This window comes from Oncorhynchus masou, chromosome 24, assembly GCF_036934945.1.
Source record: "Oncorhynchus masou masou isolate Uvic2021 chromosome 24, UVic_Omas_1.1, whole genome shotgun sequence".
Taxonomy (NCBI): domain Eukaryota; kingdom Metazoa; phylum Chordata; class Actinopteri; order Salmoniformes; family Salmonidae; genus Oncorhynchus; species Oncorhynchus masou.
The window spans coordinates 18,171,258-18,199,215 of NC_088235.1; the positions used below are offsets into that span (position 1 = coordinate 18,171,258).

Below are 27,958 nucleotides of genomic sequence, written 5' to 3' on the forward strand. Positions count from 1 at the left end.
GTTTGCTCTTTTCCATATTATATCTATCTCTGAGAATCTACCCAGGAAAGGGCTGAAAATAGCCCATATTAATATACACTAGATGACCAAAAGTATGTGGACACCTGCTCGTCGAACATCTCTTTCCAAAATCATGGGCATTAATATGGAGTTGGTCCCCCCTTTGCTGCTATATCAGCCTCCACTCTTCTGGGAAGGCTTTCCACTTGATGTTGGAACATTGCTGCAGGGACTTGCTTCCATTCAGCCACAAGAGCATTAGTGAGGTCGGACACTGATGTTGGGCGATTAGGCCTGGCTCGCTGTCAACGTTCCAATTCATCCCAAAGGTGTTGGATGGGTTTGAGGTCAGGGCTCTGTGCAGGCCAGTCAAATTCTTCCACACAAACCATTTCTGTATGGACCTCACTTTGTGCAGGGGGCATTGTCATACTGAAACAGGAATGGGCCATCCCCAAACTGTGGCCACAAAGTTGGAAGCACAGAATCATCTAAAGTTATTGTATGCTGTAGCGTTATGTTTCCCTTCACTGCAACTAAGTGGCCTAGCCCGAACCATGAAAAACAGCCCCAGACCATTATTCCTCCTCCGCCAAACCTTACAGTTAGCACTATGCATTGGGGCAGGTAGCGTTCTCCTGACTTCCTCCAAACCCAGATTCACAATAACAGGACTTACAGTTGACCAGGGCAGCTCTAGCAGGGCAGAAATTTGACGAAATGACTTGTTGGAAAGGTGGCATCCTATGACAGTGCCACTTTGAACTGAGCTCTTCAGTATGGCTATTCTACTGCCAGGTGATTCCTATGGAGATTGCATGGCTGCGTGCTCTATTTTACACAACTGTCAGCAACGGGTGTGGCTGAAATGACCAAATACTCTAATTCCAAGGGGTGTCCATATACTTTTGTATATATTGTGTATTTAGCCTTAGAAAGAAGGTTCATGAAATCAACAACTTGCTAACATCTGATGACATTCATACAGTACATTAGCCATTTCAGACACTCACTGAGATAATTAATTTGATACAGCAGTAGCAATGCAAGGATATAACATCTATAGAAGAGATGGAAATGCTTATGGGGGACGTGTTGCTACAGTGGGGCAAAAAAGTATTTAGTCAGCCACCAATTGTGCAAGTTCTCCCACTTAAAAAGATGAGAGAGGCCTGTAATTTTCATCATAGGTACACCTCAACTATGACAGACAAAATGAGAACAAAAAAATCCAGAAAATCACATTGTAGGATTTTTAATGAATGTATTATGGTTATGGTGGAAAATAAGTATTTGGTCAATAACAAAAGTTTATCTCAATACTTTGTTATATACCCTTTGTTGGCAATGACAGAGGTCAAACGTTTTCTGTAAGTCTTCACAAGGTTTTCACACACTGTTGCTGGTATTTTGGCCCATTCCTCCATGCAGATCTCCTCTAGAGCAGTGATGTTTTGGGGCTGTTGCTGGGCAACACGGTCTTTCAACTCCCTCCAAAGATTTTCTATGGGGTTGAGATCTGAAGACTGGCTAAGGCCACTCCAGGACCTTGAAATGCTTCTTACGAAGCCACTCCTTCGTTGCCCGGCCGGTGTGTTTGGGATCATTGTCATGCTGAAAGACCCAGCCACGTTTCATCTTCAATGCCCTTGCTGATGGAAGGAGGTTTTCACTCAAAATCTCACGATACATGGCCCCATTCATTCTTTCCTTTACACGGATCAGTCGTCCTGGTCCCTTTGGAGAAAAACAGCCCCAAAGCATGAAGTTTCCACCCCCATGCTTCACAGGAGGTATGGTGTTCTTTGGATGCAACAAGCATTCTTTGTCCTCCAAACACGACGAGTTGAGTTTTTACCAAAAAGTTCTATTTTGGTTTCATCTGACCATATGACATTCTCCCAATCTTCTTCTGGATCATCCAAATGCTCTCTAGCAAACTTCAGACGGGCCTGGACATGTACTGGCTTAAGCAGGGGGACACGTCTGGCACTGCAGGATTTGAGTCGCTGGCGGCGTAGTGTGTTACTGATGGTAGGCTTTGTTACTTTTGTCCCAGCTCTCTGCAGGTCATTCACTAGGTCCCCCGTGTGGTTCTGAGATTTTTGCTCACCGTTCTTGTGATCATTTTGAACCCACGGGGCGAGAACTTGCGTGGAGCCCCAGATCGAGGGAGATTATCAGTGGTCTTGTATGTCTTCCATTTCCTAATAATTGCTCCCATAGTTGATTTCTTCAAACAAAGCAACTTACCTATTGCAGATTCAGTCCTCCCAGCCTGGTGCAGGTCTACAATTTTGTTTCTGGTGTTCTTTGACAGCTCTTTGGTCTTGGCCATAGTGGAGTTTGGAGTGTGACTGTTTGAGGTTGTGGACAGGTGTCTTTTATACTGATAACAAGTTCAAACAGGTGCCATTAATACAGGTAACAAGTGGAGGACAGAGGAGCCTCTGAAAGAAGAAGTTACAGGTCTGTGAGAGCCAGAAATCTTGCTTGTTTGTGGGTGACCAAATACTTATTTTCCACCATAATTTGCATTAAAACTCCTACAATGTGATTTTCTGGATTTTTTCCCCTAATTTTGTCTGTCATAGTTGAAGTGTACCTATGATGAAAATTACAGGCCTCTCTCATCTTTTTAAGTGGGAGAACTTGGACAATTGGTGGCTGACTAAATACTTTTTTGCCCCACTGTATATACACTGCTCAAAAAAATAAAGGGAACACTTAAACAACACAATGTAACTCCAAGTCAATCACACTTCTGTGAAATCAAACTGTCCACTTAGGAAGCAACACTGATTGACAATAAATGTCACATGCTGTTGTGCCAATGGAACAGACAACAGGTGGAAATTATAGGCAATTAGCAAGACACCCCCAATAAAGGAGTGGTTCTGCAGGTGGTGACCACAGACCACTTCTCAGTTCCTATGCTTCCTGGCTGATGTTTTGGTCACTTTTGAATGCTGGCAGTGCTTTCACTCTAGTGGTAGCATGAGACGGAGTCTTCAACCCACACAAGTGGCTCAGGTAGTGCAGCTCAACCAGGATGGCACATCAATGCGAGCTGTGGCAAGAAGGTTTGCTGTGTCTGTCAGTGTAGTGTCCAGAGCATGGAGGCGCTACCAGGAGACAGGCTAGTACATCAGGAGATGTGGAGGAGGTCGTAGGAGGGCAACAACCCAGCAGCAGGACCGCTACCTCCGCCTTTGTGCAAGGAGGAGCAGGAGGAGCACTGCCAGAGCCCTGGAAAATGACCTCCTGCAGGCCACAAATGTGCATGTGTCTGATCAAACGGTCTGAAACAGACTCCATGAGGGTGGTATGAGGGCCCGACGTCCACAGGTGGGGGTTGTGCTTACAGCCCAACACAGTGCATGACGTTTGGCATTTGCCAGAGAACACCAAGATTGGCAAATTCGCCACTGGCGCCCTGTGCTCTTCACAGATGAAAGCAGGTTCACACTGAGCACATGACAGACATGACAGAGTCTGGAGACGCCATGGAGAACGTTCTGCTGCCCGCAACATCCTCCAGCATGACCGGTTTGGCGGTGGGTCAGTCATGGTGTGGGGTGGCATTTCTTTGGGGGGCCGCACAGCCCTCCATGTGTTCGCCAGAGGTAGTCTGACTGCCAGTAGGTACCGAGATGAGATCCTCAGACCCCTTGTGAGACCATATGCTGGTGTGGTTGGCCCTGGGTTCCTCCTAATGCAAGACACTGCTAGACCTCATGTGGCTGGAGTGTGTCAGCAGTTCCTGCAAGAGGAAGGCATTGATGCTATGGACTGGCCCGCCCATTCCCCAGACCTGAATCCAATTGAGCACATCTGGGACATCATGTCTTGCTCCATCCACCAACGCCACGTTGTACCACAGACTGTCCAGGAGTTGTAGGGAGGTCATACAGGTAGGTGGAGGCCACACACACTAATGACCCTCATTTTGACTTGTTTTAAGGACATTACATTCAAAGTTGGATCAGCCTGTAGTGTGGTTTTCCACTTTAATTTTGAGTGTGACTCCAAATCCAGACCTTGATAAATTTGATTTCCATTGATAATTTGTGTGATTTTGTTGTCAGCACATTCAACTATGTAAAGAAAAAAGTATTTCATACAGTGCCTTGCGAAAGTATTCGGCCCCCTTGAACTTTGCGACCTTTTGCCACATTTCAGGCTTCAAACATAAAGATATAAAACTGTATTTTTTTTGTGAAGAATCAACAACAAGTGGGACACAATCATGAAGTGGAACGACATTTATTGGATATTTCGAACTTTTTTAACAAATCAAAATCTGAAAAATTGGGCGTGCAAAATTATTCAGCCCCCTTAAGTTAATACTTTGTAGCGCCACCTTTTGCTGCGATTACAGCTGGAAGTCGCTTGGGGTATGTGTCTATCAGTTTTGCACATCGAGAGACTGAAATTTTTTCCCATTCCTCCTTGCAAAACAGCTCGAGCTCAGTGAGGTTGGATGGAGAGCATTTGTGAACAGCAGTTTTCAGTTCTTTCCACAGATTTCATAACCCTACATTCACCCTGGCCTGGAGCAGTCAGCTTTCTAACAAACGCTGTGTCATTTAACAAACGTTTCTTACTTGATCCTTTGAGGAAAGAAAGTTTTCTTGAAAAACATGTTAGTGAAAAACAAGCTTTCATTGTGACAGGACACACACTGCAGGTGCATGCGATTGTAGAGTTCACGAGGTGTTCCTACATAAGTGCCTTCACAACATTAACAGCCTATAGCCCTCGGTGGAGCGGATTGGGTTTATTCACACAAGTCAGGAACACGTTGATTCTGTATAGTCGTCCCTACACCCCATTACCTTACTGAACAGTCAAGAAAAAGACATATCACTTTTGAAAATATAAGATTCAAATACCATTAAAAAACGGCTTAGTCTGGTTATCAAAAGGATGTCCTAAAACCCCCTCATGGTAAATACAGTATATGTAAATGTCCTGAGCGGTTTCTCTGACTTCGGATGAAAAGGAGTTAGTCTTCGCTATCTGCGGCACACGAACAGCTGTGCAAATGGAACATCTCATTCCACTAGACTAAAACAGGGGTTCCCTTTCCAGCATTGGATAACATCCAGTGCCCCCCTGCGCGCACAAGCACTGTTCATGAAACAAATTGTTCACACCCCTCGTTGGTGAAGAGAATTTTGCAGGTTTAAAGCTAATTGTCTTGCAATTCTATACATTCTGCCGTGTATTCATGTGATATGTGACAAAAAAATTACAATATCAATGGGAAATGTTATTGTTTTACAGCTGACACGGGCTACTTGATCTGGACACTTCTGACAAGTTACAAATAGCTCTCTAAGGTATGCAATGACTGACATGACAAGAGGAACTGAATTCTACTATTACAACTTTCCAGAGTAAGTTTAAAGCTGGACTGAGTTCCTTTTATATAAAAAATAACAACTAGAGAACACCACCCAGTCAACACAGGAACACATTGGTTTGGTAAGAAATCTGACCGAGGGAACAGTCCTGCCAGATGGGACAGTATACCACCTCGTGAGAGCACCAATATGACGTCATATGATGATAGCACATCTGCCTGACAAGATCATGGCTGGGTTCAGGACGCTGAAATTACCAAGATCTTATAATGATCACTGGTTATAATATTTTCCTGTGACTGCAATAATACAAAAACATATTGGTCAAATAAACATGTTTTATTTACAATTAAATTAACCATTGTATTACAATAACAATCAGAAATACAGATTATCTTTCTCTCCAAGTCAACAGAAATAAATAGACATACAGGCAAATGAATATGTACTTCCCAAATGGCACCTATCTAGTGAGTTACTTTTGACCAGGGTGAATAGAACTCTGGCCAAAAGTAGTGCACTCTATAGGGAATAGGGCTCTGGTCAAAAGTAGTGCACTCTACAGGGAATAGGGTGCCATTTCAGAAGCAGCCCTGGAATTAAATGTTCAAGCATAGTTCTGAAGACAAACCTTCCAAAAATAGGTACAAGGCAATAAATATTCAGTCACCTGGTGACTTAGGAAACAACAGGACTAACAGTCAGCCAAAACCAGACTGTTCTGTGAAAATAACAGACAAGTGAATACAGTCGTAGGCTACATGACAAGGAAAGAATGAGCATGAAGGCAGCCAGGGTCTGAGTAAGAAGAAGCATCTAATTCTGATTTTCTACAAGTTAGGAAAAGCTCCAAATACACTAGGTCTGATTCCTAAACGCATACCTAGACCCTACTGCCTACACACGAGATCGGAGGGGAAAGATTGGAAAATCTAGGGGGTAGGGGTTGTTTCTGGACAGGTCCTAGGAAATAGTTGGAGTTGAGAATGAGTAAATGGACAACCCCCTATAACCTTGTGCCTAGGCTGCAGAGGACAACATTGACCAATCCAACATAAACCCCTAACCTTGTGCCTAGGCTGCAGAGGACAACATTGACCAATCCAACATAAACCCCCTAACCTTGTGCCTAGGCTGCAGAGGACAACATCATGATCCAATCCAACATAAACCCCCTAACCTTGTGCCTAGGCTGCAGAGGACAACATCATGAACCAATCCAACATAAACCCCCTAACCTTGTGCCTAGGCTGCAGAGGACAACATCATGAACCAATCCAACATAAACCCCCTAACCTTGTGCCTAGGCTGCAGAGGACAACATTGACCAATCCAACATAAACCCCCTAACCTTGTGCCTAGGCTGCAGAGGACAACATCATGAACCAATCCATCATAAACCCCCTAACCTTGTGCCTAGGCTGCAGAGTACAACATCATGATCCAATCCAACATAAACCCCTAACCTTGTGCCTAGGCTGCAGAGGACAACATCATGATCCAATCCAACATAAACCCCCTAACCTTGTGCCTAGGCTGCAGAGGACAACATTGACCAATCCAACATAAACCAGCTAACCTTGTGCCTAGGCTGCAGAGGACAACATCATGAACCAATCCAACATAAACCCCCTAACCTTGTGCCTAGGCTGCAGAGGACAACATCATGATCCAATCCAACATAAACCCCCTAACCTTGTGCCTAGGCTGCAGAGGACAACATCATGATCCAATCCAACATAAACCCCCTAACCTTGTGCCTAGGCTGCAGAGGACAACATTGACCAATCCAACATAAACCAGCTAACCTTGTGCCTAGGCTGCAGAGGACAACATTGACCAATCCAACATAAACCCCTTGTGCCTATCCAAGGTCCAAAACGATATAACCGCCATCGATAAAAGACAGCACTGTGCAGCCGTCTTCATCGACCCGGCCAAGGCTTTCGACTCTGTCAATCACCGCATTCTTATTGGCAGACTCAATAGCCTTGGTTTCTCAAATGACTGCCTCGCCTGGTTCACCAACTACTTTTCAGATAGAGTTCAGTGTGTCAAATCGGAGGGCCTGTTGTCCGGACCTCTGGCAGTCTCTATGGGGGTGCCCACAGGGTTCAATTCTTCTTTACCCCGGAGCGTGAGTCACTTCATGAAAACAGAAAAGCAGTGAGATTTTTGTCAGTGGGCTATTTCAGAAAACAGTTTGGAGGACGGTGAGGTCGGCTGTGGATCGATGTGGGATAAATGTCTGGAGGTAGTCCAACAGTAGAGAAGACAATGAGGATCTTTTTTTCAGGTAGAACTCTAGTCTCTTTCTCTATCACTCTCTCTACCTCAAAACCTCCAACATATCAGCAACAAAGCTAACACTCAACTCCAGCCAACATCAGAGAAACAACAACAAATGCCGCATTATGGGAACACGAAGAAACAGACCTCATGATCGTCACTTGTGAGGCCATCATTGACAAGCATCTCTTAGAGGTTTACATTAGCCACTAAAGGAGGTTCTAAAAAGTGCCTGATCACTAGAAAAGGGGTCACAGGGTGGAAGGTGATGGTACATAGGGGTACCCTGATGTAAAAATGTCAAACACAGGGGCCTCTGCAGGTTACTTACAGTCAGGGCCCAGTGCTGATTTAGGATCAGATCTCCCCTGTCCATGTAAGGGGGATACTTAGTCAGTTGTACAACTGAATGCATTCAACTGAAATGTGTCTTTTACATTTAACCCAACCCCTCAATCAGAGAGGTGTGGGGGGCTGCCATAGCTTTTTACCTTGTCAGCTTAGGGATTCGAGCCAGCAACCTTTCAGTTACGGGCCCAACACTAACCACTAGGCTACCTGCTGCCCCTCTAATCTTAAAATCTTATCTTATAATCTTAAAGGCAAAACTGATCCTAGATCAGCACTCATACTCTGAAACACTTTGTGAATATGGGCCCTGGGCTCCACAATGTCTGTTGATCCCAATTCATTCCCTGCCAAACTTTACATCCCTCTTGGCCCTGAGTAGGTCTTCACTAGTTAACACAGCCACAAAAAGTCATCATTTTTAAATGGTGCTGTGGCTGTGTTAACTAGTGACAAACCTCTGAGCAACCCTTCGATGTTGGCAGATCTGTAAGGTGTAAGCTCCTCCTCTACACAGCATACTTCCCCAATACCCTTTAGATTAGCAAACTACTGGGGCCAAGAGGGAGGGAATGAATTGGAACGGGCTGTGGCTGTCACTCACCACTTCTCATTTCCATAGGTGTCAACATAGGGATATGGTTCACTACCTACTTTTCAGATAGAGTTCAGTGTGTCAAATCGGAGGGCTTGTTGTCCGGACCTCTGGCAGTCTATATGGGTTGCCACAGTTCAATTCTCAGGCCGACTCTTTTCTCTGTATATATCAATGATGTCGCTCTTGCTGCTGGTGATTCCCTGATCCACCTCTACGCAGACGACACCATTCTGTATACCTCTGGCCCTTCTTTGGACACTGTTAACAAATTAACTTCAATGCCATACAACACTCCTTCCATGGCCTCCAACTGCTCTTAAATGCTAGTAAAACTAAATGCATGCTCTTCAACCGATCGCTGCCGCACCTGCCCACCCGTCCAGCATCACTACTCTGGACAGTTCTGACTTTAGAACATGTGGACATCTACAAATACCTAGGTGTCTGGTTAGACTGTAAACTCTCCTTCCAGACTCACATTAAGCATCTCCAATCCAAAATATAGAACCAGCTTCCTATTTCGCAACAAAGCCTCCTTCACTCGTGCTGCCAAACATACCCTCGTAAAACTGACTATCCTACCGATCCTTGCCTTCGGTGATGTCCTTTACAAGATTGCATCCAATTTGCTGAGTAGAGTGTTGGAGGCTGTCTATCACAGTGCCATCCATATACTACCCACCACTGCCACCTGTATGCTCTCGTTGGCTGGCCCTCACTACATATTCGTCGTCAAACGCACTGGCACCAGGTCATCTATAAGTCTTCGCTAGGTAAAGCCCCACCTTCTCAGCTCACTGGTAACCATATACTGGGGTGAAAACAGACTATATGCACATCTATCACTCCAGTGTTAATGCTAAATTGTAATTATTTCACCTCTATGGCCTATTTATTGCCTTAACTCCCTAATCTTACTACATTTGCATACACAGTGTTGTTTTTGTCGCACTGCTTTACTTTATCATCTTGGCCAGATCGCAGTTGTAAATGAGAACTTGTTCAACTGGCCTACCTGGATAAATAAAGATTGGGATTGTTGGTCCACATGAAACTAACACCCCTACATTTGTGCAGTCTCATACACCAGTACCAGAACCTTTTCATAAATGGCGGACAACAAATGTGTACTTTGAAAGTGTTCAACTATTACAAAACATAGGGATTGGGATAGCTATGTTGGAGTCATACCAACATCCCCTTTTCAATGGCAAAACAAATGCACGAATTAACCAGAGACTGTCATTTCTAATAGTTTCTCCTTTAAAATGAGTTTAGGAAAAGACAGCAAATCAGGGATCAAATTAAAACACACAATTACAATATCCCCATAAATTAACCAAGAGAGTAAACTAGAGGCTTTAGCACATATACCCCAAAAGAATATTTAACTAGGCAAGTCAGTTAAGAACAAATTCTTGTTTACAATGACAGCCTACCCCAGCCAAACCCTAACCCGGAGGACGCTGGGCCAATTGATTGGGAGTCCCATAGGGCGGCGCACAATCACAGACGGTTGGGATACAGCCTGGAATCGAACCAGGGTCTGTAGTGACACCTCTAGCACTGAGATGCAGTGCCTTAGACTGCTGTGCAACTCGGGAGCAAGGTGGAAGTACACTTAAACAAGAACTAACAAGGACCAATATTAGTCCCAAATGGCACCCTATCCTCTGTTTAGTGTACTACTTTATACCAGGGCCCATAGGGTTCCAGGAGAGAAAAAAATGTTTTGTCTCATACACCTGATAGGTGCAGTGAAATTATTTGTTTTACATGGTCAGCCATAGTAGTACGGAGCTCCTGGGTTCTATAATTGCCATGGTGCCTCGGCAGAGAACTCATGTACATATGTAATCATATTTAATCTTTTGTACCAAGTTTTCAATTTTTCAATAGCTAAATGAGTGCCGATCAAGTCTTGATATCATGAATTTGAGTCATGCCCATAAATTGTAGTGGTGTAAAGTACTTAAGTAAAAATACTTTAAAGTATTGCTTAAGTAGTTTTTTGGGGTATCTGTACTTTACTATTTATATTTCTGACAACTTTTACATTTACTCCACTACATTCTTAAGGAACCCTACTGCCTCTGATCTGGCAGACTCACTAAACGCACATGCTTCATTTGTAAATTAAGTGTTAAAATGTGCCCCTGGCTATCTGTATGTTAAAATAAAATGGTGCCATCTGATTTGCTTAATATAAGGAATTTGACATGATTTATACTTTTGATACTTAAGTATATGTTAGCAATTACATTTAATGTTGATACTTGAGGAAAAGTACTTAGTTCTAAATATACTTATGTAGTATTTTACTGGATCATTTTTACTTGAGTCATTTTCTATTAAGGTATCTTTACTTTTACACAAGTATGATAATTGGGTACTTTTTCTACCACTAGAAAATGTATGAAAATCAGCATTGTCAACAAGCTAGGTAATGCTAGCTAGCCGGTGTGTTTTCATGTGAATTACACCGGTGACTCAGGGCTTTTCACCAACGGTGATCCAAGAGGCTTTTCATTACTTTGGAGGATACTTCTGAAGTGATGACTGTACTCTGTGGGGATCTCAAAGCTCATCACAGTCCCAATACAGAGAATCTGCAGACGGCGGAGACGCCCTGATGACATGGAGCTGCCGGCCTACCTGCCTGCCCTTGGACATGCTGACCAGACCACCACCGCTGCTGACCATCTAGCTATGAGATTCCAGATCCTCATGAGAGCAGCTGTCCATCTGGAGGTTTCAGGAAACACTCAGACTTGACCCATCTACTGTTGTAGCCTATACCTCTAAATACATGCTTGTTGGTTATTTTGCTTAACAAGCACTTTGAGATTCTGTCTAATGAAAAGCACTATAGAAGCTGAATAAATTATTATTCATTATAACTTCTCAATGCCATGGGCCTCAACTAAAGTACTGCCTCTACTAACCAACCTCAGTGATGTGAAACTTTCTGAACATCAATAGCAGATAGAACGGAATTGTCGGCTCTAGCATTATTCTTCTGACAATCAAATAGAAATGTCTTGTGTAGAACCTATCTGAACAGACCCAAGACCTGTGATCCTACACTTACATCAACACTTTTGTTTAGTACTGCATAACTCACACTAAACAAATGAATCCTGTGTCTCAGCCTAGAAAACACAATGCAGACAACTCTCCCCCACACAACACATCACATTATACTTTGGTTAGGAAGCAATAAAGCTTCACTCAATGAGATATAATAAACACTATATATACACACACACCTCTGAATTATCATCCATCAAAATATCACATTGGTCCTATATTATGTAATGTATCCAATTGGTGTAGTACCAGCTTGTTCCCCTCTCCAAGATACAGTATAAAGTCAAGTTTTATCACAAAAACTGTCCCAAATGGCATCCTATTCCCTATACACATTATAGTCATTTAGCAGAAGCTCTTATCCAGAGCAACTTACAGAAGGGAGTGCATACATCTTCATACTTTATCGTACTGGACACTAAGTGGGAATCGAACCCACAACCCTGGCGTTGCAATCAGTACCAACTGAGCCACACGGGTCCATAGTTCCCTACTTTTGACCATTACCCCATAATGAAGAAGTGAAACGAGGATTTCAGAAATGTTTGAAATGTAACAAACAGAAATACCTCATTTACATAAGTATTCTGACCCTTTGCTATCAGACTTGAAATTGAACTCCGGTGCATCCTGTTTCCATTGATTATCCTTGAGATGTTTATACAACTTGATTGGAGTCCACCTGTGGTAGATTCAATTGATTGGACATGATTTGGAAAGGCACACCCTAGTCTAGATAAGGTCCCACAGTTGACAGTGCAAGTCAGAGCAAAAACCAAGCCATGTTGTCGAAGGAATTGTCCTTAGGGGTTGATACAGGATTGTGCCAAGGCACAGATCTGGGGAAAGGGTACCAAAAAATGTCTGCAGCATTGAAAGTCCCCAAATACACTGCCCTCCATCATTCTTAAAATGGAAGAACTTCCTAGAGCAATCAAGGGAGAAGGACCTTGGTCAGAGAGTTCCTCTGTGGCGATGGGAGAAACTTCCAGAAGAATAACCATTTCTGCAGCACTCCACCAATCAGGCCTTTAGGGTAGTGGCCAGACAGAAGCCACTCCTCAGTAAAAAGTACATAACAGCCCTCTTGGAGTTTCCCAAAAGGTACAAAAGGACTCTCACTGTGCAGCGACACTCCTCTTCCAACCTGACAGAGCTCGAGAGGATCTGCAGAGAAGAATGGGAGAAACTCCCTAAATACAGGAGTGGCAGGCTTATAGTGTCAAACCCAAGAAGACTAGAGGCTGTAATCTCTGCCAAAAATGCTTGAACAAAGTTCTGAGTAAAGGGTCTGAATTCTTATGGAAATGTGATATTTCAGTTCTTTTATTTTGCAAAACATTCTAAAAACCTATTTTCATTCAGTCATTATGGGTTATTGAGTGTAGTTTGATGAGGGAAAAAAACAACATTTAATAAATTTTAGAACATGGCTGTAACGTAACAAAATGTGAAAAAAAGTAAAGGAGTCTGAATACATTCCGGAGGCACTGAATAGGGAATAGGGTGCACTTTGGGACACACTCAATTGTTATGTCTTGGTTTGTGGATAGGGTGAGAGGGCTAAACATATTAGGGCACACCGCAGCAAAAATGTTTTGCAACGGAAAACTATAACCAGCATTTCTTATTGGACAAGTTCAGGTAGTACCTCCTGTTTCAATCAGTTTTCTTCCATTTGATACCCAATGAATAGGACCCTGCTGATCGCCAAGTCAGAGGTGTCAAGCCCCAGTAGTGTTGTAGACAGAGGTCTGACTCTCAGCCTAAACAGGCCTAGGACGGGAGAGGTGTCGCGCTCCTGGTGATCTGTCTCTTCCATGCCATGCAGGAGGAACCAATCTCAGAAGGAAGAGATGCTCTGCATCCATCGTGGGTAGTAGGAAGATTTCCCCACGTTACTCCATCTTGGACATTTCATATTTTGTAGTCATGATTTCCTAGGTAAGGAATACAGTGGAATATATATATATATATATCTCTCTCTCTCGAATACCATTAGTGGCTGTACATATAAAATTGCCTACTGGGAATTTAATAACATTATAGGAAATGCACAGTGAAATAAACCATATATACTGAGTTACAAAACATTAGGGGAAACCTAGTCAGTTGTACAACTGAATGCATTCAACTGAAATGTCTTCTGCATTTAACCCAACCCCTCAATCAGAGAGGTGCGGGAGGCTGTCATAATCAACATCCACGGCGCCCGGGAAACAGTGGGTTGACTGCCTTGCTCAGGGGGAAAACAACAGATTTTAACCATGTCAGCTAGGGGATTCAATCCAGCAACCTTTCAGTTACTGGCCCAACACTCTAACCACTAGGCTACCTGCCGCCCTTATTAGGAAAGTCTTCCTAATATTTAGTTGCCTCCTCCTTTTGCCCTCAGAAAAGCCTCTACAAGGTGTCTCAAGCATTCTACAGGGATGCTGGCCCATGCTGACTCCAATGCTTCCCACAGTTGGATATCCTTTGGGTGTTGGACCATTCTTGAAACACACAGGAAACTTGAGCGTGAAAACCCCAGCAGCATTGCAGTTCTTGACACACCGGTGAGCCAGACACCTACTGTTCAAAGGCACTTAAATCTGTCTGTCTTGCCCATTCACCCTCTGAATGGCACACATATACAATACATCTCAATTCTCTCAAGGCTTAAAAATCATTCTTTAACCCGTCTCCTCCCCTTCATCTACACAGACTGAAGTGGATTTAACAAGTGACATCAATAAGGGATCATATCTTTCACCTGATAGCACATGCCATGGAAAGAGCAGGTGTCCTTAATATTTTGTATCCTCAGTGTATTTTGCCATTGACAGAAATGACCCCGTGTTAAAAATATACACACCTCATCTGAATCAAGAAGGACGGGCAACGCTCTACAATGGAGGAAAATAAGGAGAAAACATTTGTTTTTATGAAACCACCACCTAATAATGGTGACCACATTAAACCAGGATTTCCCAAACTCGGTCCTGGGGACCCCAAGTGGTGCAGGTTTTGGTTTTTACCCTAACACTACACAGCTGATTCAAATGATCAAAGCCTGATGTTTAGTTGGTTATTTGAATCATCTATGTAGTACTAGGGTAAAAACGTGCACCCTTTGGGGTCCCGAGGACAGAGTTTGGAAAACGCTGCTATAAACACACCTGCTATTTTGGTGTTGATATCAATAAATATTTCTATGTGATGCTTACACGTCTGTTAGAGAGGTAGGAATGTTCTCTTCCACCCACTTCAAGTCTTCATCCTGGACAGGTGGGTAAGAGTGAAAATAAAAGAGAAAAGAGAACTACTCAACGCTGCCCTCTGTTGTTTGAACTCGGATGTCATTCACTAGACTAAAAATACTGAACAAAAATGCAAAAATGTTCCTGAGTTATAGGTCATATAAGGAAATCAGTCAATTTAAATAAATTCATTAGGCCCTAATCAATGGATTTTCACATGCCTGGGAGGGCATAAGCCCATCCAATTGGGAGCCAGGCCTACCCACTGGGGAGTATGGCACAGCCAATCAGAATGAGTTTTTCCCCCACAAAAGGGCTTTATTACAGACAGAAATACTCCTAAGTTTATCGGCCGTCCGGGTGGCTGGTCTCAGTCGATGCAGCAGGTGAAAAAGCCGGATGTGGAGGTCCTGGGCTGGTGTGGTTACACGTGGTCTGCGGTTGTGAGGCCGGATGGACATACTACCAAATTCTCTAAAATTACATTGGACGCAGTTTATGGTAGAGAAATAAACATGTAATTCTCTGCCAATAGCTCTGGTGGTCATTCCTGCAGTCAGCATACCAAGTGCACGCTTCCTCAAAACTTGAGACATCTGTGACATTAAGGTGTGACAAAACTGCACATTTTAGTGGCCATTTATTGTCCCCAGCACAGGGTGCACCTGTGTAATGATGCTGTTTAATCAGCTTCTTGATATGCCTAACCTGTCAGATGGATGTATTATCTTGGCAAAGGAGAAATGCTCACAAACAGGGATGTAAACAAATTTGTGCACAAAATTTGAGAGAAGCTTTTTGTGCTTTTATTTCATCTCATGAAACCAACACTTTACATGTTGTGTTTATATTTGTGTTCAGTATATACAGTAGATGGTCATTTGTTCTTGACGGTAATTTTTGTGCTTGAATTGCATCACAGGTCAGAGCAAACATTTGAGTGTCAGTTACCTGAAAGTGAAACTTTATTGACTGACAGAAAAGGTTGGCTTGTTTGTATGCTGTATTTATATGTGGAGATATTGTGTTCATATTGATTGGATAATTGGAAATGGACTTAATTCCCTGAGGGAACAAATCAAGTTGTATTAATTGAATTGAAGGTTTGATACTAACCGGGTTAGATCCTGAAGGCTTGGCTGAGCCGTTCGTCTCACTCTTAAAGTTGGAGGCTCTCAGCTTTATGCCATCAGCTGTGTGTGTTTAGAGAAACACGAAGAGAAAGATCACCAAGGTTCAAACACATGATCACTAAAGAAGTTAAACAAAAACAGAACTACATGTACAATACCTAAATGAGCTGACACCAGGAACTCCTCAATCTCCTCATCGTCAGAGTCATCCATCAGTGGAGTGAACGCATATCTGAGGAGAACAAAGGAAGAGTTCAATTATGAACAGTTATAAAGCTCCAGAACATTTAAAGGCTGTGTAAGTTTGTGTTTCCTCTGAAGCTTTGAAGAGTGCAAAGGTGAGGCACTTTCTCCCTGACTGACTGTTGGTAGTTTGATATGTCAACATATTGCCATTGATAAATCTACAGCACACTCAACAAGGTAGCTAAGGTGCAGGATGTAGACAATGGTCTCCACACACTTAGATCAAAGCACATTTCACTAATATAATAGGCAGGTCAATCAACAATGCTGGTTGTTAGCTGACCGCAAGGCACGAGAGGGTAGTGCGTACAGCCCAGTACATCACTAGGGCCAAGTTTCGTGCCATCCAGGACTGTCAACCAGGCGGTGTCAGAGGAAGGCCCTAAAAACGGTCAGACTCCAGCCACCCTAGTCAGACTGTTTTCTCTGCTACCGCAAGGCAAGCGGTACCGGAGTGCCAAGTCTAGGTCCAAAAGGCTTCTCAACAGCTTCTACTCCCAATCCATAAGACTCCTGAACAACTAATGAAATGGCTACAACCCCAATAAAATTTGATTTGGCTTTCTCCAATAAAACACTGTCCACATATAGGAGGACACACACACATTTGATATTACTATCCTAGTGGGGACCTCAAAAGTACTTCCATTCAAAATCCTATTTTCCCTGACCCTGAAAATAGACTTTGCCCTTTTTTTACTATCCTTGTGGGGAATTCTGCCCCAGAACAGGCAGTTAACCCACTGTTCCTTAGCCATCATTGAAAATAAGATTTTGTTCTTAACTGACTTGCCTATTTAAATAAAGGTTTAAAAAAATAAAAAAATAAAAAATCCAGTACCCACGAGGATAGCCACACACACCATGTATAACCTCACCTTTGGTTGTTAGCAGAGGGTCTCCATAAGAACATGATAACCAGCAGTATGATGGAGAACAGGAACCTCCAGAAGGCATCATCAACCCACAGCTCCACCCAGTCCTGTTATATGGAATAATACAAACAATGTCATCTATGATACTGTTCAATACATGACCCAATACGGCAGTCTTGAGCTGGCATTTTTTACAATACGTGGATTCAATGCTGTTGATTCAATGTCTTAAGTCCTGAACAGTGAAAATTATGTTTTGATCAAATGTAATGATATTTGGATGAAACCAGTATCAGTTCAAAGAAAGGTGACTCACGTATGAAAAATGACTGTAGCTGGTACACTGATAAAGTTGATCCTAAAGTTACTGGTCCCTTCTAGCTGTGTCAATCCCTGGATTCAGGAGGCAGGCAATACCAAGGATTTACTTGTGGCTTTATGCAACGTCATATAAAACCGCCATCACATGCATCTACACCTTGCTTTGTTTATAAACCACTGGGTTGTGGGTTCGATTCCCACGGGGGAGCAGTATGGGGAAAAGGTATGAAAATGTATGCACTCACTACTGTAAGTGGCTCTGGATAAGAGAGTCTGCTAAATGACAAATGTCAATGTAAATCTCAAGCAGAATACTTGTAACCTTTCATCTGTGGTGCGACTGATAGTTACAGCTGGTCAAGCTACAGCTCGCATCGAGGCAAATAACACTGAAACATGCATATGAGAGCACCAGCTGTTCCGGGTGACTGTGTGATCACGCTCTACGCAGCAAGACCTTTATACAGGTCAACATTCACAAGGTCGCAGGGCCAGAAGGATTACCAGGACGTGTACTGCGAGCATGCGCTGACAAGTGTCTTCACTGACATTTTAAACATCTCTGAGTCTGTAATACCAACATGTTTCAAGCAGACCACCATAGTTCCTGTGCCAAAGAACACTAAGGTAACCCAACCTGCCTTAATGACTACCGACCCATAGCACTCACATCTGTAGCCATGAAGTGCTTCGAAAGGCCGGTCATGGCTCACAACACCACTATCCCAGAAACCCTAGACCCACTCTAATTTGCATACCGCCCCAACGGATTCACAGATGATGCAATCTCTACTGCACTCTAAACTGCCCTTTCCCACCTGGACAAAAGTAACACCTATGTGAGAATGATATTTATTGACAACAGCTCAGCATTGAACACCATAGTGCCCTCAAAGCTCATCACTAAGCTAAGGACCCTGGGACTAAACACCTCCCTCTGCAACTGGATCCCGAACTTCCTGACGGGCCGCCCCCAGGTGGTAAAGGTAGTAACAACACATCTGTCATGCTGATCCTCAACACAGGGGCCCCTCAGGGGTGCGTGCTCAGTCCCCTCCTGTACTCCCTGTTCACTCATGACTGCACGACTAGGCGCGAGTCCAACACCATCATTCATTTTGCAGATGACAACAGTGGTAGGCCTGATCACAGACAACGACAACACAGCCTTTAAGGAGGTGGTCAAAGACCTGGCAATGGGGTGCCAGGAGAACAACCTCTCCCTCAACGTAATCAAAACAAAGGAGATGATTGTGGACTACAGGAAAGAGGACCGAGCTTGAGCGCTTCAAGTTCCTTGATGTCCATATCATCAAAGATGGTCCAAGCACACCAAGACAGTCAAAGACGGCACAACAAAACCTATTCCCCCTCAGGAGACTGAAAAGATTTGGCATGGTTCATCAGAGCCACCATTGAGAGCATCCTGACTGGTTGCATAACTGTCTGGTACAGCAACTGCTCAGCAGTTGAATGCTGAGCTGCAAGGCACCAAGAGGGTAGTGCGAATGGCCCAGTACATCACTGGGGCCAAGCTTCCTACCATCCAGGACCTCTATACCAGGTGGTGTCAGAGGAAGGCCCTAAATATTGTCAAAAACTCCGGCTACCCTAGTCATAGACTGTGCTCTCTGCTACCGCATGGCAAGCGGTACCGGAGCACCAAGTCTAGGTCCAAGAAGCTTCTAAACAGCTTCTACTCCCAAGCCATAAGACTCCTGAACATCTAATCAAATGGCTACCCGGACTATTTGCATTGCCTGGAACCTTTAAGAAATGTACAGAGCAGTCAAACTTGATATCACACAACTGGACCATTTGCTGCCATTACAGGAAGACATACTCACAGATTGACAGTCGGCTAGTCTGAATTTTTTCGTCGTCCACACCATGAAAATGATTGAAGCTGAAGGTGGGGAAAAAAATACAACCAAAACTGCATCAGACCATTTCCATTCAATTGTGAGACTAATTCTGAATGAAGTATGAAGTAGGCTACATACATATACTGCTTTATAACGTTGTTCATAATGCCTTATACAGTAGTAATGTGTTTTGATACTCATGAACTATAAAAACATGAAAATTGTCTTCCTGGCTGTACTCACCTATAATGGCGAAGATGAGTGTGTTTGTGAAATGTCTGTAGAGAGACAGCTTCACTGGGTTTCTCCTCAGCTTCAGTGTCTTTATAGTGTGAGCCAGGCTCACAAATATGTTAGGGGGCAGTCAAGGAAACAGCAGCTGGGCTTCACAGTATGTAACTAAAATACCTTTTTATTTTATCTTTATTTAACTAGGCAAGTCAGTTAAGAACAAATTCTTATTTTCAATGACGGGATAGGAACAGTGGGTTAACTGCCTGTTCAGGAGCAGAACGACAGATTTGTACCTTGTCAGCTCGGGGGTTTGAATCATGGAAGAACCTAGCAAAAATCAGCAGGGATGATAACATGCAAGGTGTACAGATGATGCCCCGGGCAGGGATAGGGGCCAAGGGCTCGGCCCAGACTACTAGATCTCTACTATCAGACCTCCAGGTTAGCTAGCTGAGCGTGAGCTAGCTGTGCTATAGCGTGCAAGAATAGATTATTTGCCCTCATGCAGAGACCCTTTGGATTGGCACAGGGAGGGACGGTGTAGCCCTGGGTAGGGACCATGGATTGGGGGGGGGGGGGGTTCCAGTGGACAGAGTAACCCAAGGCTCATGCTGATGACCAGAGAAGCCCCGGTAGGGATAAGGAGGCCCCCAGGGGACAGAGTAGCCTCAAACAGGGCTATCAGCACACCAAAGGATATCCACCAGCAGAGAGAAGAGTCAAGCAGAGCCAGAGGAATGTTGGCCAACAGAGCCAGGTCAGAGTCTTTCACCTGAGAGGAAGAAAGAAGAAAGGAGAAAGGGATTGAGAGAGACAGGATGGACAGACAGGTGGGAATAATGGGGGGAAGAAAGAGAGAAGACAGAAGGTGAAAGTGATGGAGAGTGAGTGAGTGGGGGAGAGAAAAATAACAGCAGTAACCAAAGAAAATTACCTAGTGAAACATGATTTAATATACAATATAAGTTTCAGTGAGAATCATTAGTATGCAACACAATAAGGTGTCATTCTGTAACACTGATAGACAAGTGATTTTTAATTTTAATTTTTTTATTTTACCTTTATTTAACCAGGCAAGTCAGTTAAGAACACATTCTTATTTTCAATGATGGCCTGGGAACAGTGGGTTAACTGCCTGTTCAGGGGCAGAACGACAGATTTGTACCTTGTCAGCTCGGGGTTTGAACTTGCAACCTTCCGGTTACTAGTCCAACGCTCTAACCACTAAGCTACCCTGCCGCCCCGATACAGCCAAGTAGGCCATTAAGTTACGATAGACCACTAGAGGTGCATTATGGGGAAAATATTCTAAATAAGGAAGGATATGAACCAGATGATACAGAAGTCCATCAATGCTAGAACAATGGATGTGATGAGGGCGGGGCCATTGTCACGAACCTTTAGTGAATGCATACACACGTATTGAACATAATTCCCATAACCCACACATTAGAAAAACAGCACGCCATCGAGATATGAAGGTTCACATTCAAAATGCAAGCTCACTGGAGGTAAGCAAGCTCAGGAATACGCCTTACCCCAGTGATCCTAAGCACACCTTCGATGGCAGCAAAGGCAAAGTACATCACACCTAGTCCCACCACTCTGTGCATCACTGTACCCAGTCGAGGTCTGATGGGAAACGCACACAACGCAGGAAAAATGACTAAATACATACAGCACGATAACGTCACTGGGGTCACCTATCAAAGGACAGGGAGTAAGAGTGTGTGACGACCTTTATTTTCTCAACTTACTTGACTATACCATATCCCAGACTGACGATAATGACCAGCAGCCGTGCCAGGGTTCTCTTCAGGGCAGAGATGAGCTCAGCAAAGATCAACAGGCCTGGAGCTAAAAACAACATCCACATTGGAATTAATTCTCTCTCACGAGACAGAAAAACTCTTGCTCAGAATAATAACACTCCCCAAACCACCCCCTTGGCCCCAAGCCTGCGATGTTTGAACATCTGTAAGGTAGAATTAATATGGTGAACTCTCCACCACTATACTGCTGATACCTATCCAGACCCTTCAGATCTGCCAAAATTGAAAGGTTAGGGCCAAGGGGCAGGGAGGGAATTGGGACCAGATCAATGTGATCCATTCCACCATGCTACTATACAGAGGATCTTAGTACTTTCTTTAAACCAGTCAGACAGAGTTAGGTGTAACTGTAGTGTAGACTTACAAGCTGCCCCGACACCGTTGGTGTTCTCGTACTCAGCGCAGAACACAGCCTTCTCCACCATGCCCAGAAAGATGACTCCAGCTATCCAGAACTGGATCCTCAGTAAGTCCTTCCAGTAGCAGGCAGCCCATAGGAACCAGAGTAACGCATACAGGATGTACACTGTACACATCACCATGTAGAACTGAGACAGAGACAAAGGGTGAGAGAAAAATATTGGTTCTTCCAGTAGCAGGCTGAATACATAAACCAGAGTAACACGCACACCGTACAGGATGTACACATCACCATGTAGAACTGAGACAGAGACAAAGGGTGAGAGAAAAATATTGGTTCTTCCAGTAGCAGGCTGAATACATAAACCAGAGTAACACGCACACCGTACAGGATGTACACATCACCATGTAGAACTGAGATGTTAAAACAAAACAACAGACAAGGTATTTTTCTGAACAAACCACAAGGTCCTGTACGGTTCAGTTAGTAGAGAGCAACGGCAGAATTGTGTGCTAGAAAAGCTTTGGATGAAAGTCAGCTAATATATTATTACATGAAGACAACACAAAACAGGCGTCAGATATCTATGACAATGGTTAACCCTACAATGTATATGTGGCTAGGGACAAGCACTGGAAATTAGCGTGAGCTAAAATGTCATGGTGCAATGCATCCCACTGTTGTTTATTCAATGTGTCACTGACTATGTTTAATTGTATGTATACTCACGATCATGAGAGGCCATTCCGTGATGGAGATGTAGCCGTGAGTTCCTTTCATTACGACGTTGACTGTAAATATAAAGACTCAATCAGCTATCCATAACACAATAATTAGGGCTACAATAAACTTCCTGTGGTGTTCTGCACTAGAATCGAATAGTCCCAGCGATTTGCAACTTTTCAGGGAAGTCAGAAACCAATACACGTAGTCAGTTAGGAACACAAAGGCTAACTTTTTCAAACAGAAATTTGCATCCTGTAGCTCTAACTCCAAAAAGTTTTGGGACACCAAAGTCAATGGAGAATAACAGCACCTCCTCCCAGCTACCCACTGCACTGAGGCTAGGAAACACTCACCACCGATAAATCCACAATAATTTCAATAAGCATTTCTCTACGGCTGGCCAAGCCTTCCTCCTGGCTACCCCAACCCTGGCCAACAGCTCCGCACCCCCCACAGCTACTTTCCCAAGCCTCGCCAGCTTCTCCTTCACCCAAATAGCAGATGTTCTGAAAGAGCTGCAAAACCTGGACCCGTACAAATCAGCTGGGCTAGACAATCTAGACCCTCTCTTTCTAAAATTATCCGCCGCCAATGTTGCAACCCCTATTACCAGTCTGTTCCACCTCTCGTATCGTCCGAGATCCCTAAAGGTTGGAAAGCTGCCGCGGTCATCCCCTTCTTTAAAGGGCTGACACTCTAGAACCAAACTGTTATAGACCTATACCCATCCTGCCCTGCCTTTCTAAAGTCTTCGAAAGCCAAGTTAATAAACAGATCACTGACCATTTCAAATCCCACCGTACCTTCTCCGCTGTGCAATACGGTTTCCGAGCTGGTCACAGGTGCACCTCAGCCACGCTCAAGGTACTAAATGATATCATAACCGCCATCGATAAAAGACAGCACTGTGCAGCCGTCTTCATCGACCTGGCCAAGGCATTCAACTCTGTCAATCACCGCATTATTATTGGCAGACTCAATAGCCTTGGTTTCTCAAATGACTGCCTCACCAACTACTTCTCAGAGTTCACTGTGTCAAATCGGAGGACCTGCTGTCCAGACCTCTGGCCGTCTATGGGGGTACCCCAGGATTCAATTCAAAACTCTTTTCTCTGTACATATCAACGATGTCGCTCTTGCTGCGGGTGATTCCCTGATCCACCTCTACGCAGACGACACCATTCTGTATACATCTGGCCCTTCTTTGGACACTTTTGGACACTCCAAAACAAGCTTTAAATGCATTATTTTCAACCGATCGCTGCCCGTGCCCGCCCCCCCGACATCACTACTCTGGACGGTTCTGACTTAGAATATGTGGACAACTACAAATACCTAGGTGTCTGGCTAGACTGTAAACTCTCCTTACAGCCTCATATTAAACATCTCCAATCCAAAATTAAATCTGGAATGGGCTTCCTATTTCACAACAAAGCCTCCTTCACTCACACCGCCATACATACCCTCGTAAAACTGACTATTCTACCGATCCTTGACTTCGGCGATGTCATTTACAAATAAGCCTCCAACACTCTACTCAGCAAACTGGATGCAGTCAATCACAGTGCCATATACCACCCACCACTGCGGCCTGTATGCTCTCGTCGGCTGGCCCTCGCTACATATTCGTCGCCAGACCCACTGGCTCCAGGTCATCTGTAAGTCTTTGCTAGGTAAAGCTCCGCCTTATCTCAGCTCACTGGTCACGATAACACCCGCACGCGCTCCAGCAGGTATATCTCACTGGTCATCCCCAAAGCCAACACCTCCTTTGGCCCCCTTTTCTTCCATTTCTTTTCTGCCAATGACTGGAACGAATTGCAAAAAAAGTACAAATTTAATATAAAAATGTAAAATCGCTGAAGTTGGAGACTTATATCCCTCACTAACTTAAACATCAGCTATCTGGGCAGCTAACCGATCACTGCAGCTGTACACAGCCCATCTAATCTACCTACCTCATCTCCATATTGTTTTAATTTACTTTTTTTGCACACCAGTATTTCTACTTGTACATCATCTGCCACTCCTGTGTTAATTTGCTAAATTGTAATTACTTTGCTACTATGACCTATTTATTACCTTACCTCCTCACGCCATTTGCACACACTGTATATATACTTTTTTTTCTATTGTGTTATTGACTTTGTTTGTTCATTCCATGTGTAACTCTGTGCTGTTGTTTGTGTCACACTGCTTTGCTTTATCTTGGCCAGGTCGCAGTTGTAAATGAGAACTTGTTCTCAACTGGCCTACCTGGTCAAATAAAGGTGAAATAATATTTTAAAAATATAACAATGTGATCAAAATGGCCAATGTCCATTATATCATTTTAATTAGTATTTAGGCTGCCTAAAGAAACTTAATTTTCTTCTTGATAAGCCTCACAAGCAAGTTTAACATTCCAAGTATTCAATAACTGGGTCATGTTCATTAGGGTAGATCACCGTAAAAATGTTGCAGAGTCCAGCTAGTACCTTCCCGTTACAGTCAATTATCTTGTTAGTTCTGGTGGTCCCTCCCTGTTTCAGTCTGCATTCTTCCGTCTAGTGCCTGGTGAACACAACCCAGTTGAAGTGAAATTGGGGTTAATGCAGTGAACCCACCTGTTAGATTCCAGTTGGCTTCCTGTTTGTTAGACTTAATCACCACCACCAGCAGATAGGGGCCGTCCTTCCACGTGGTGGCGATGACGTCATGTTTAAGTGACACACTGCCGTTCTTCAGACCGCCGACTTTGTCGTACTCCTCCATCGTCCACTTCGTGTAGTTTTCATCTGAGCCCTGGGTAGGATTGAACCAACATTTGTTTTGAAAGGGAGTTATATGCATTATGCAATGAAGAACGCAGGAAGTAATGAGAATGTGAGAAGTGATAGTCTGGTTCCAGATCTCTTTGTGCATGCTGTATATGGCCAACTCCAACGGTCATTGACAACAACCTTAGCAATTTGCAATGTAGCCGAAAGTAAGTGTGTGTGTAAAACTTTTTTATATGCATCATAGTGAAACATCATGACCTCATCGTAGCATCTCACCGGTGCTGCTCTTTCCATGGGAGGGACAACTGGCCGTGGTTCTGCCTTGGCTTTCTGAAACAAACAAAGTTGTCATACAGTAAGTTGTCAGTAAGTCAAACGCAAAGTTCCAAAACAAATTATTCTTCCCAATATATCCTTTTCAAACTATTGAGGCGACCCGAATATTTCGTTTTCACACTTTCCCTTTCAGCACAGTTTCAGCTATTATGGAAAATGAGTAACCAGGCCAGCTCAGGAGTGTGAAAAGCACTGTAATGTAATGGAACTCATGTATGTAACCTATAAGCCCTTACATTTAGCATTGGGAAGTATCGCAGGTCATTGTTGCAGCTCAAGGGCTTGTGCTTGTGCTCAATGCATTCCCCTTGTCCTAGAGGGTTAGGATCCATACTCTGTCCTCGACTCAGTGGCGTCCTCTCATACATTTCCTTTAAAGTAATGATTTATATTCATATTCAATGTTTCACATCTATTTAATACATAAAATATTCAACCATATTTATTAGTAGTTGAATGTAGGGAGACATACATTTCCTATGAGGAATGACGGGATTTAAAAATAACTCTTACAGTTAGTATAGTCAACTGGTAATTCACACCAACTGTCAAAATGTGGCACTACCATAGGAATTCTAAACAAATTAGTCATTACGAAAATGTTCACGGTATTGATAATGAAAGATGACTACGGCAAACTCACTTTCTGCTCCACACCCATATATGTCAGTCTATAGACATTAAATAGCCTATAACTTAGTACTCGTCACTTACTGTAATTACTACCTGTACTTTACTTACCTCAATATTATTGAACTCATTGTGGCAGGGATAGTATTTCAAGTACCATTGAATGGTAAAAGTCATCTCCTCTGGACAACCAAAGGACACAACTAAAAGAGAAACAATAAATTGGTGTAAAGAGAAACAATAAATTGGTGTTACAGAGGTAGTTCTTTGGGCGCTTTCATATCCCTTCTGTGATCCAGATCCTGGGAGTGCTTGGTAGTCTGTCTGAAACAAATCCTGGACCTGCTAATCTTACCTTTCAATTTGATATCAGTGTCTTTATACATGGATTTCCTCAAAAGTAATGGTCTTGAGGTCTGAGAAGAAGAGGAAACAGCATTTACATTAGTTAGATAAACTGAGTGATAGGCCTACACTAGAGTCAGGTCTGGTTAATGCCAGCACTGGAACAAAACACAGGCACTGGTCTGGTGACCTATGTCTCCATCCTCTCAGAGTAACAGTGATGATTTAAGATCAGATCACAACGAATGAGATTAAAAGGACGGGGGACCTGATCCTAGATCAGCACTGATTCCTACTCAGACACTTTATATGGGCCCTGGTGACCATTATTGGGAGTCCCGAGGCAGGCAATGGCAGCTCTCACATTACTCTGCAACAGGATATGGTGGTGGACAGACATCTGACCAGCTCCATGGAAAATTGGGGCAACGTCCCAATTAGCCTACCTAACCTTCCTCCTAAAGTGTGCACTTGTTCACTTAACTGACTTGAAAGCAAATGACTGGTAGACACGATGTTTGTCTTACCCCTTCAATTCATTGGACATTGTAACGTTAGCTATATAGTTACTATAGCAATAGACTTCTGGCATAGCCTAGTTAGCTACATGTTCTAATCTGGACTTTAGCTAGCTAAATGGTTGTTAGACTTCTTATATTGGGGCTAAATTGCAGGCAATGATCTAGCCCAATACAGGACAGTGGTATCTCTGATATTTGTTTACATAATGCCTACATTGTATGTTACGTTAGGTAGCTGCCTAACCAAGCTCGGCTATGTTTGGGTAATAAATTAAGAAAACATTTGGGGTAACGTTATAACTATGGTCTAAACTAAAACAGCTTGCCTAATTGTCCGAGGTAGCATGGTATATCATTCAAAGAATATTCCCAAACCAACTAATGTTAGCTTACTAGTTAGCTAACGTTAGCTATCTGGTGAGTGAGCTAACGGTGCATAGACAGTGCAATGGCTTGTGCAAATCGATAGCCTGAATATGTTCAGGAAAATGCATTATCAATTAATACTGTTAATGTTCAATTTTAATGAACAGAAAATCTTGTTCGCTAAATTGCTAAGACGGATGAATCGCACTGCTGTTCTTGCTAGTTAACTCGAAACCTAACTTTAGCTTGACAACTAGATAAATTGAATATTTTAATACTCACATTGACAACTGTAATACTCCATTGTCCCGGTTCTGGTGCTGCCATGACCCCGCTATTTACATCGCCCAATAAAATGATCCCTGTCAAAAGAAGGAGCCAGGGTTTGACTGAGCTAGTCTTGCTGTTCCACGTCCTCACCCGTACAGAAGCAGCCATGTTTTCAGTAGCTCTAGTGTTGCGTGGCTGG

At 43.4% G+C, this 27,958-nt stretch overlaps 1 protein-coding gene across 1 annotated transcript; it reads right to left on the reverse strand.

Moving 5' to 3' along the window:
* Positions 1-5,687: 5,687 nt before the first annotated feature.
* Positions 5,688-27,930, reverse strand: LOC135511875 (transmembrane protein 87A-like). The gene is made up of 19 exons (XM_064933378.1): positions 27,772-27,930; positions 26,613-26,673; positions 26,369-26,460; positions 25,864-25,998; positions 25,568-25,621; positions 25,136-25,313; positions 22,533-22,594; positions 21,807-21,990; positions 21,368-21,467; positions 21,149-21,242; positions 20,311-20,382; positions 19,620-19,728; positions 19,359-19,417; positions 17,194-17,297; positions 16,228-16,301; positions 16,053-16,129; positions 14,904-14,956; positions 14,552-14,582; positions 5,688-13,634 (listed from the first exon to the last, which is right to left on the reverse strand). The coding sequence occupies exons 1-19, from the start codon at positions 27,925-27,927 to the stop codon at positions 13,593-13,595; spliced, it is 1,737 nt and encodes a 578-aa protein (XP_064789450.1). The 5' UTR covers positions 27,928-27,930; the 3' UTR covers positions 5,688-13,592.
* Positions 27,931-27,958: the final 28 nt, after the last annotated feature.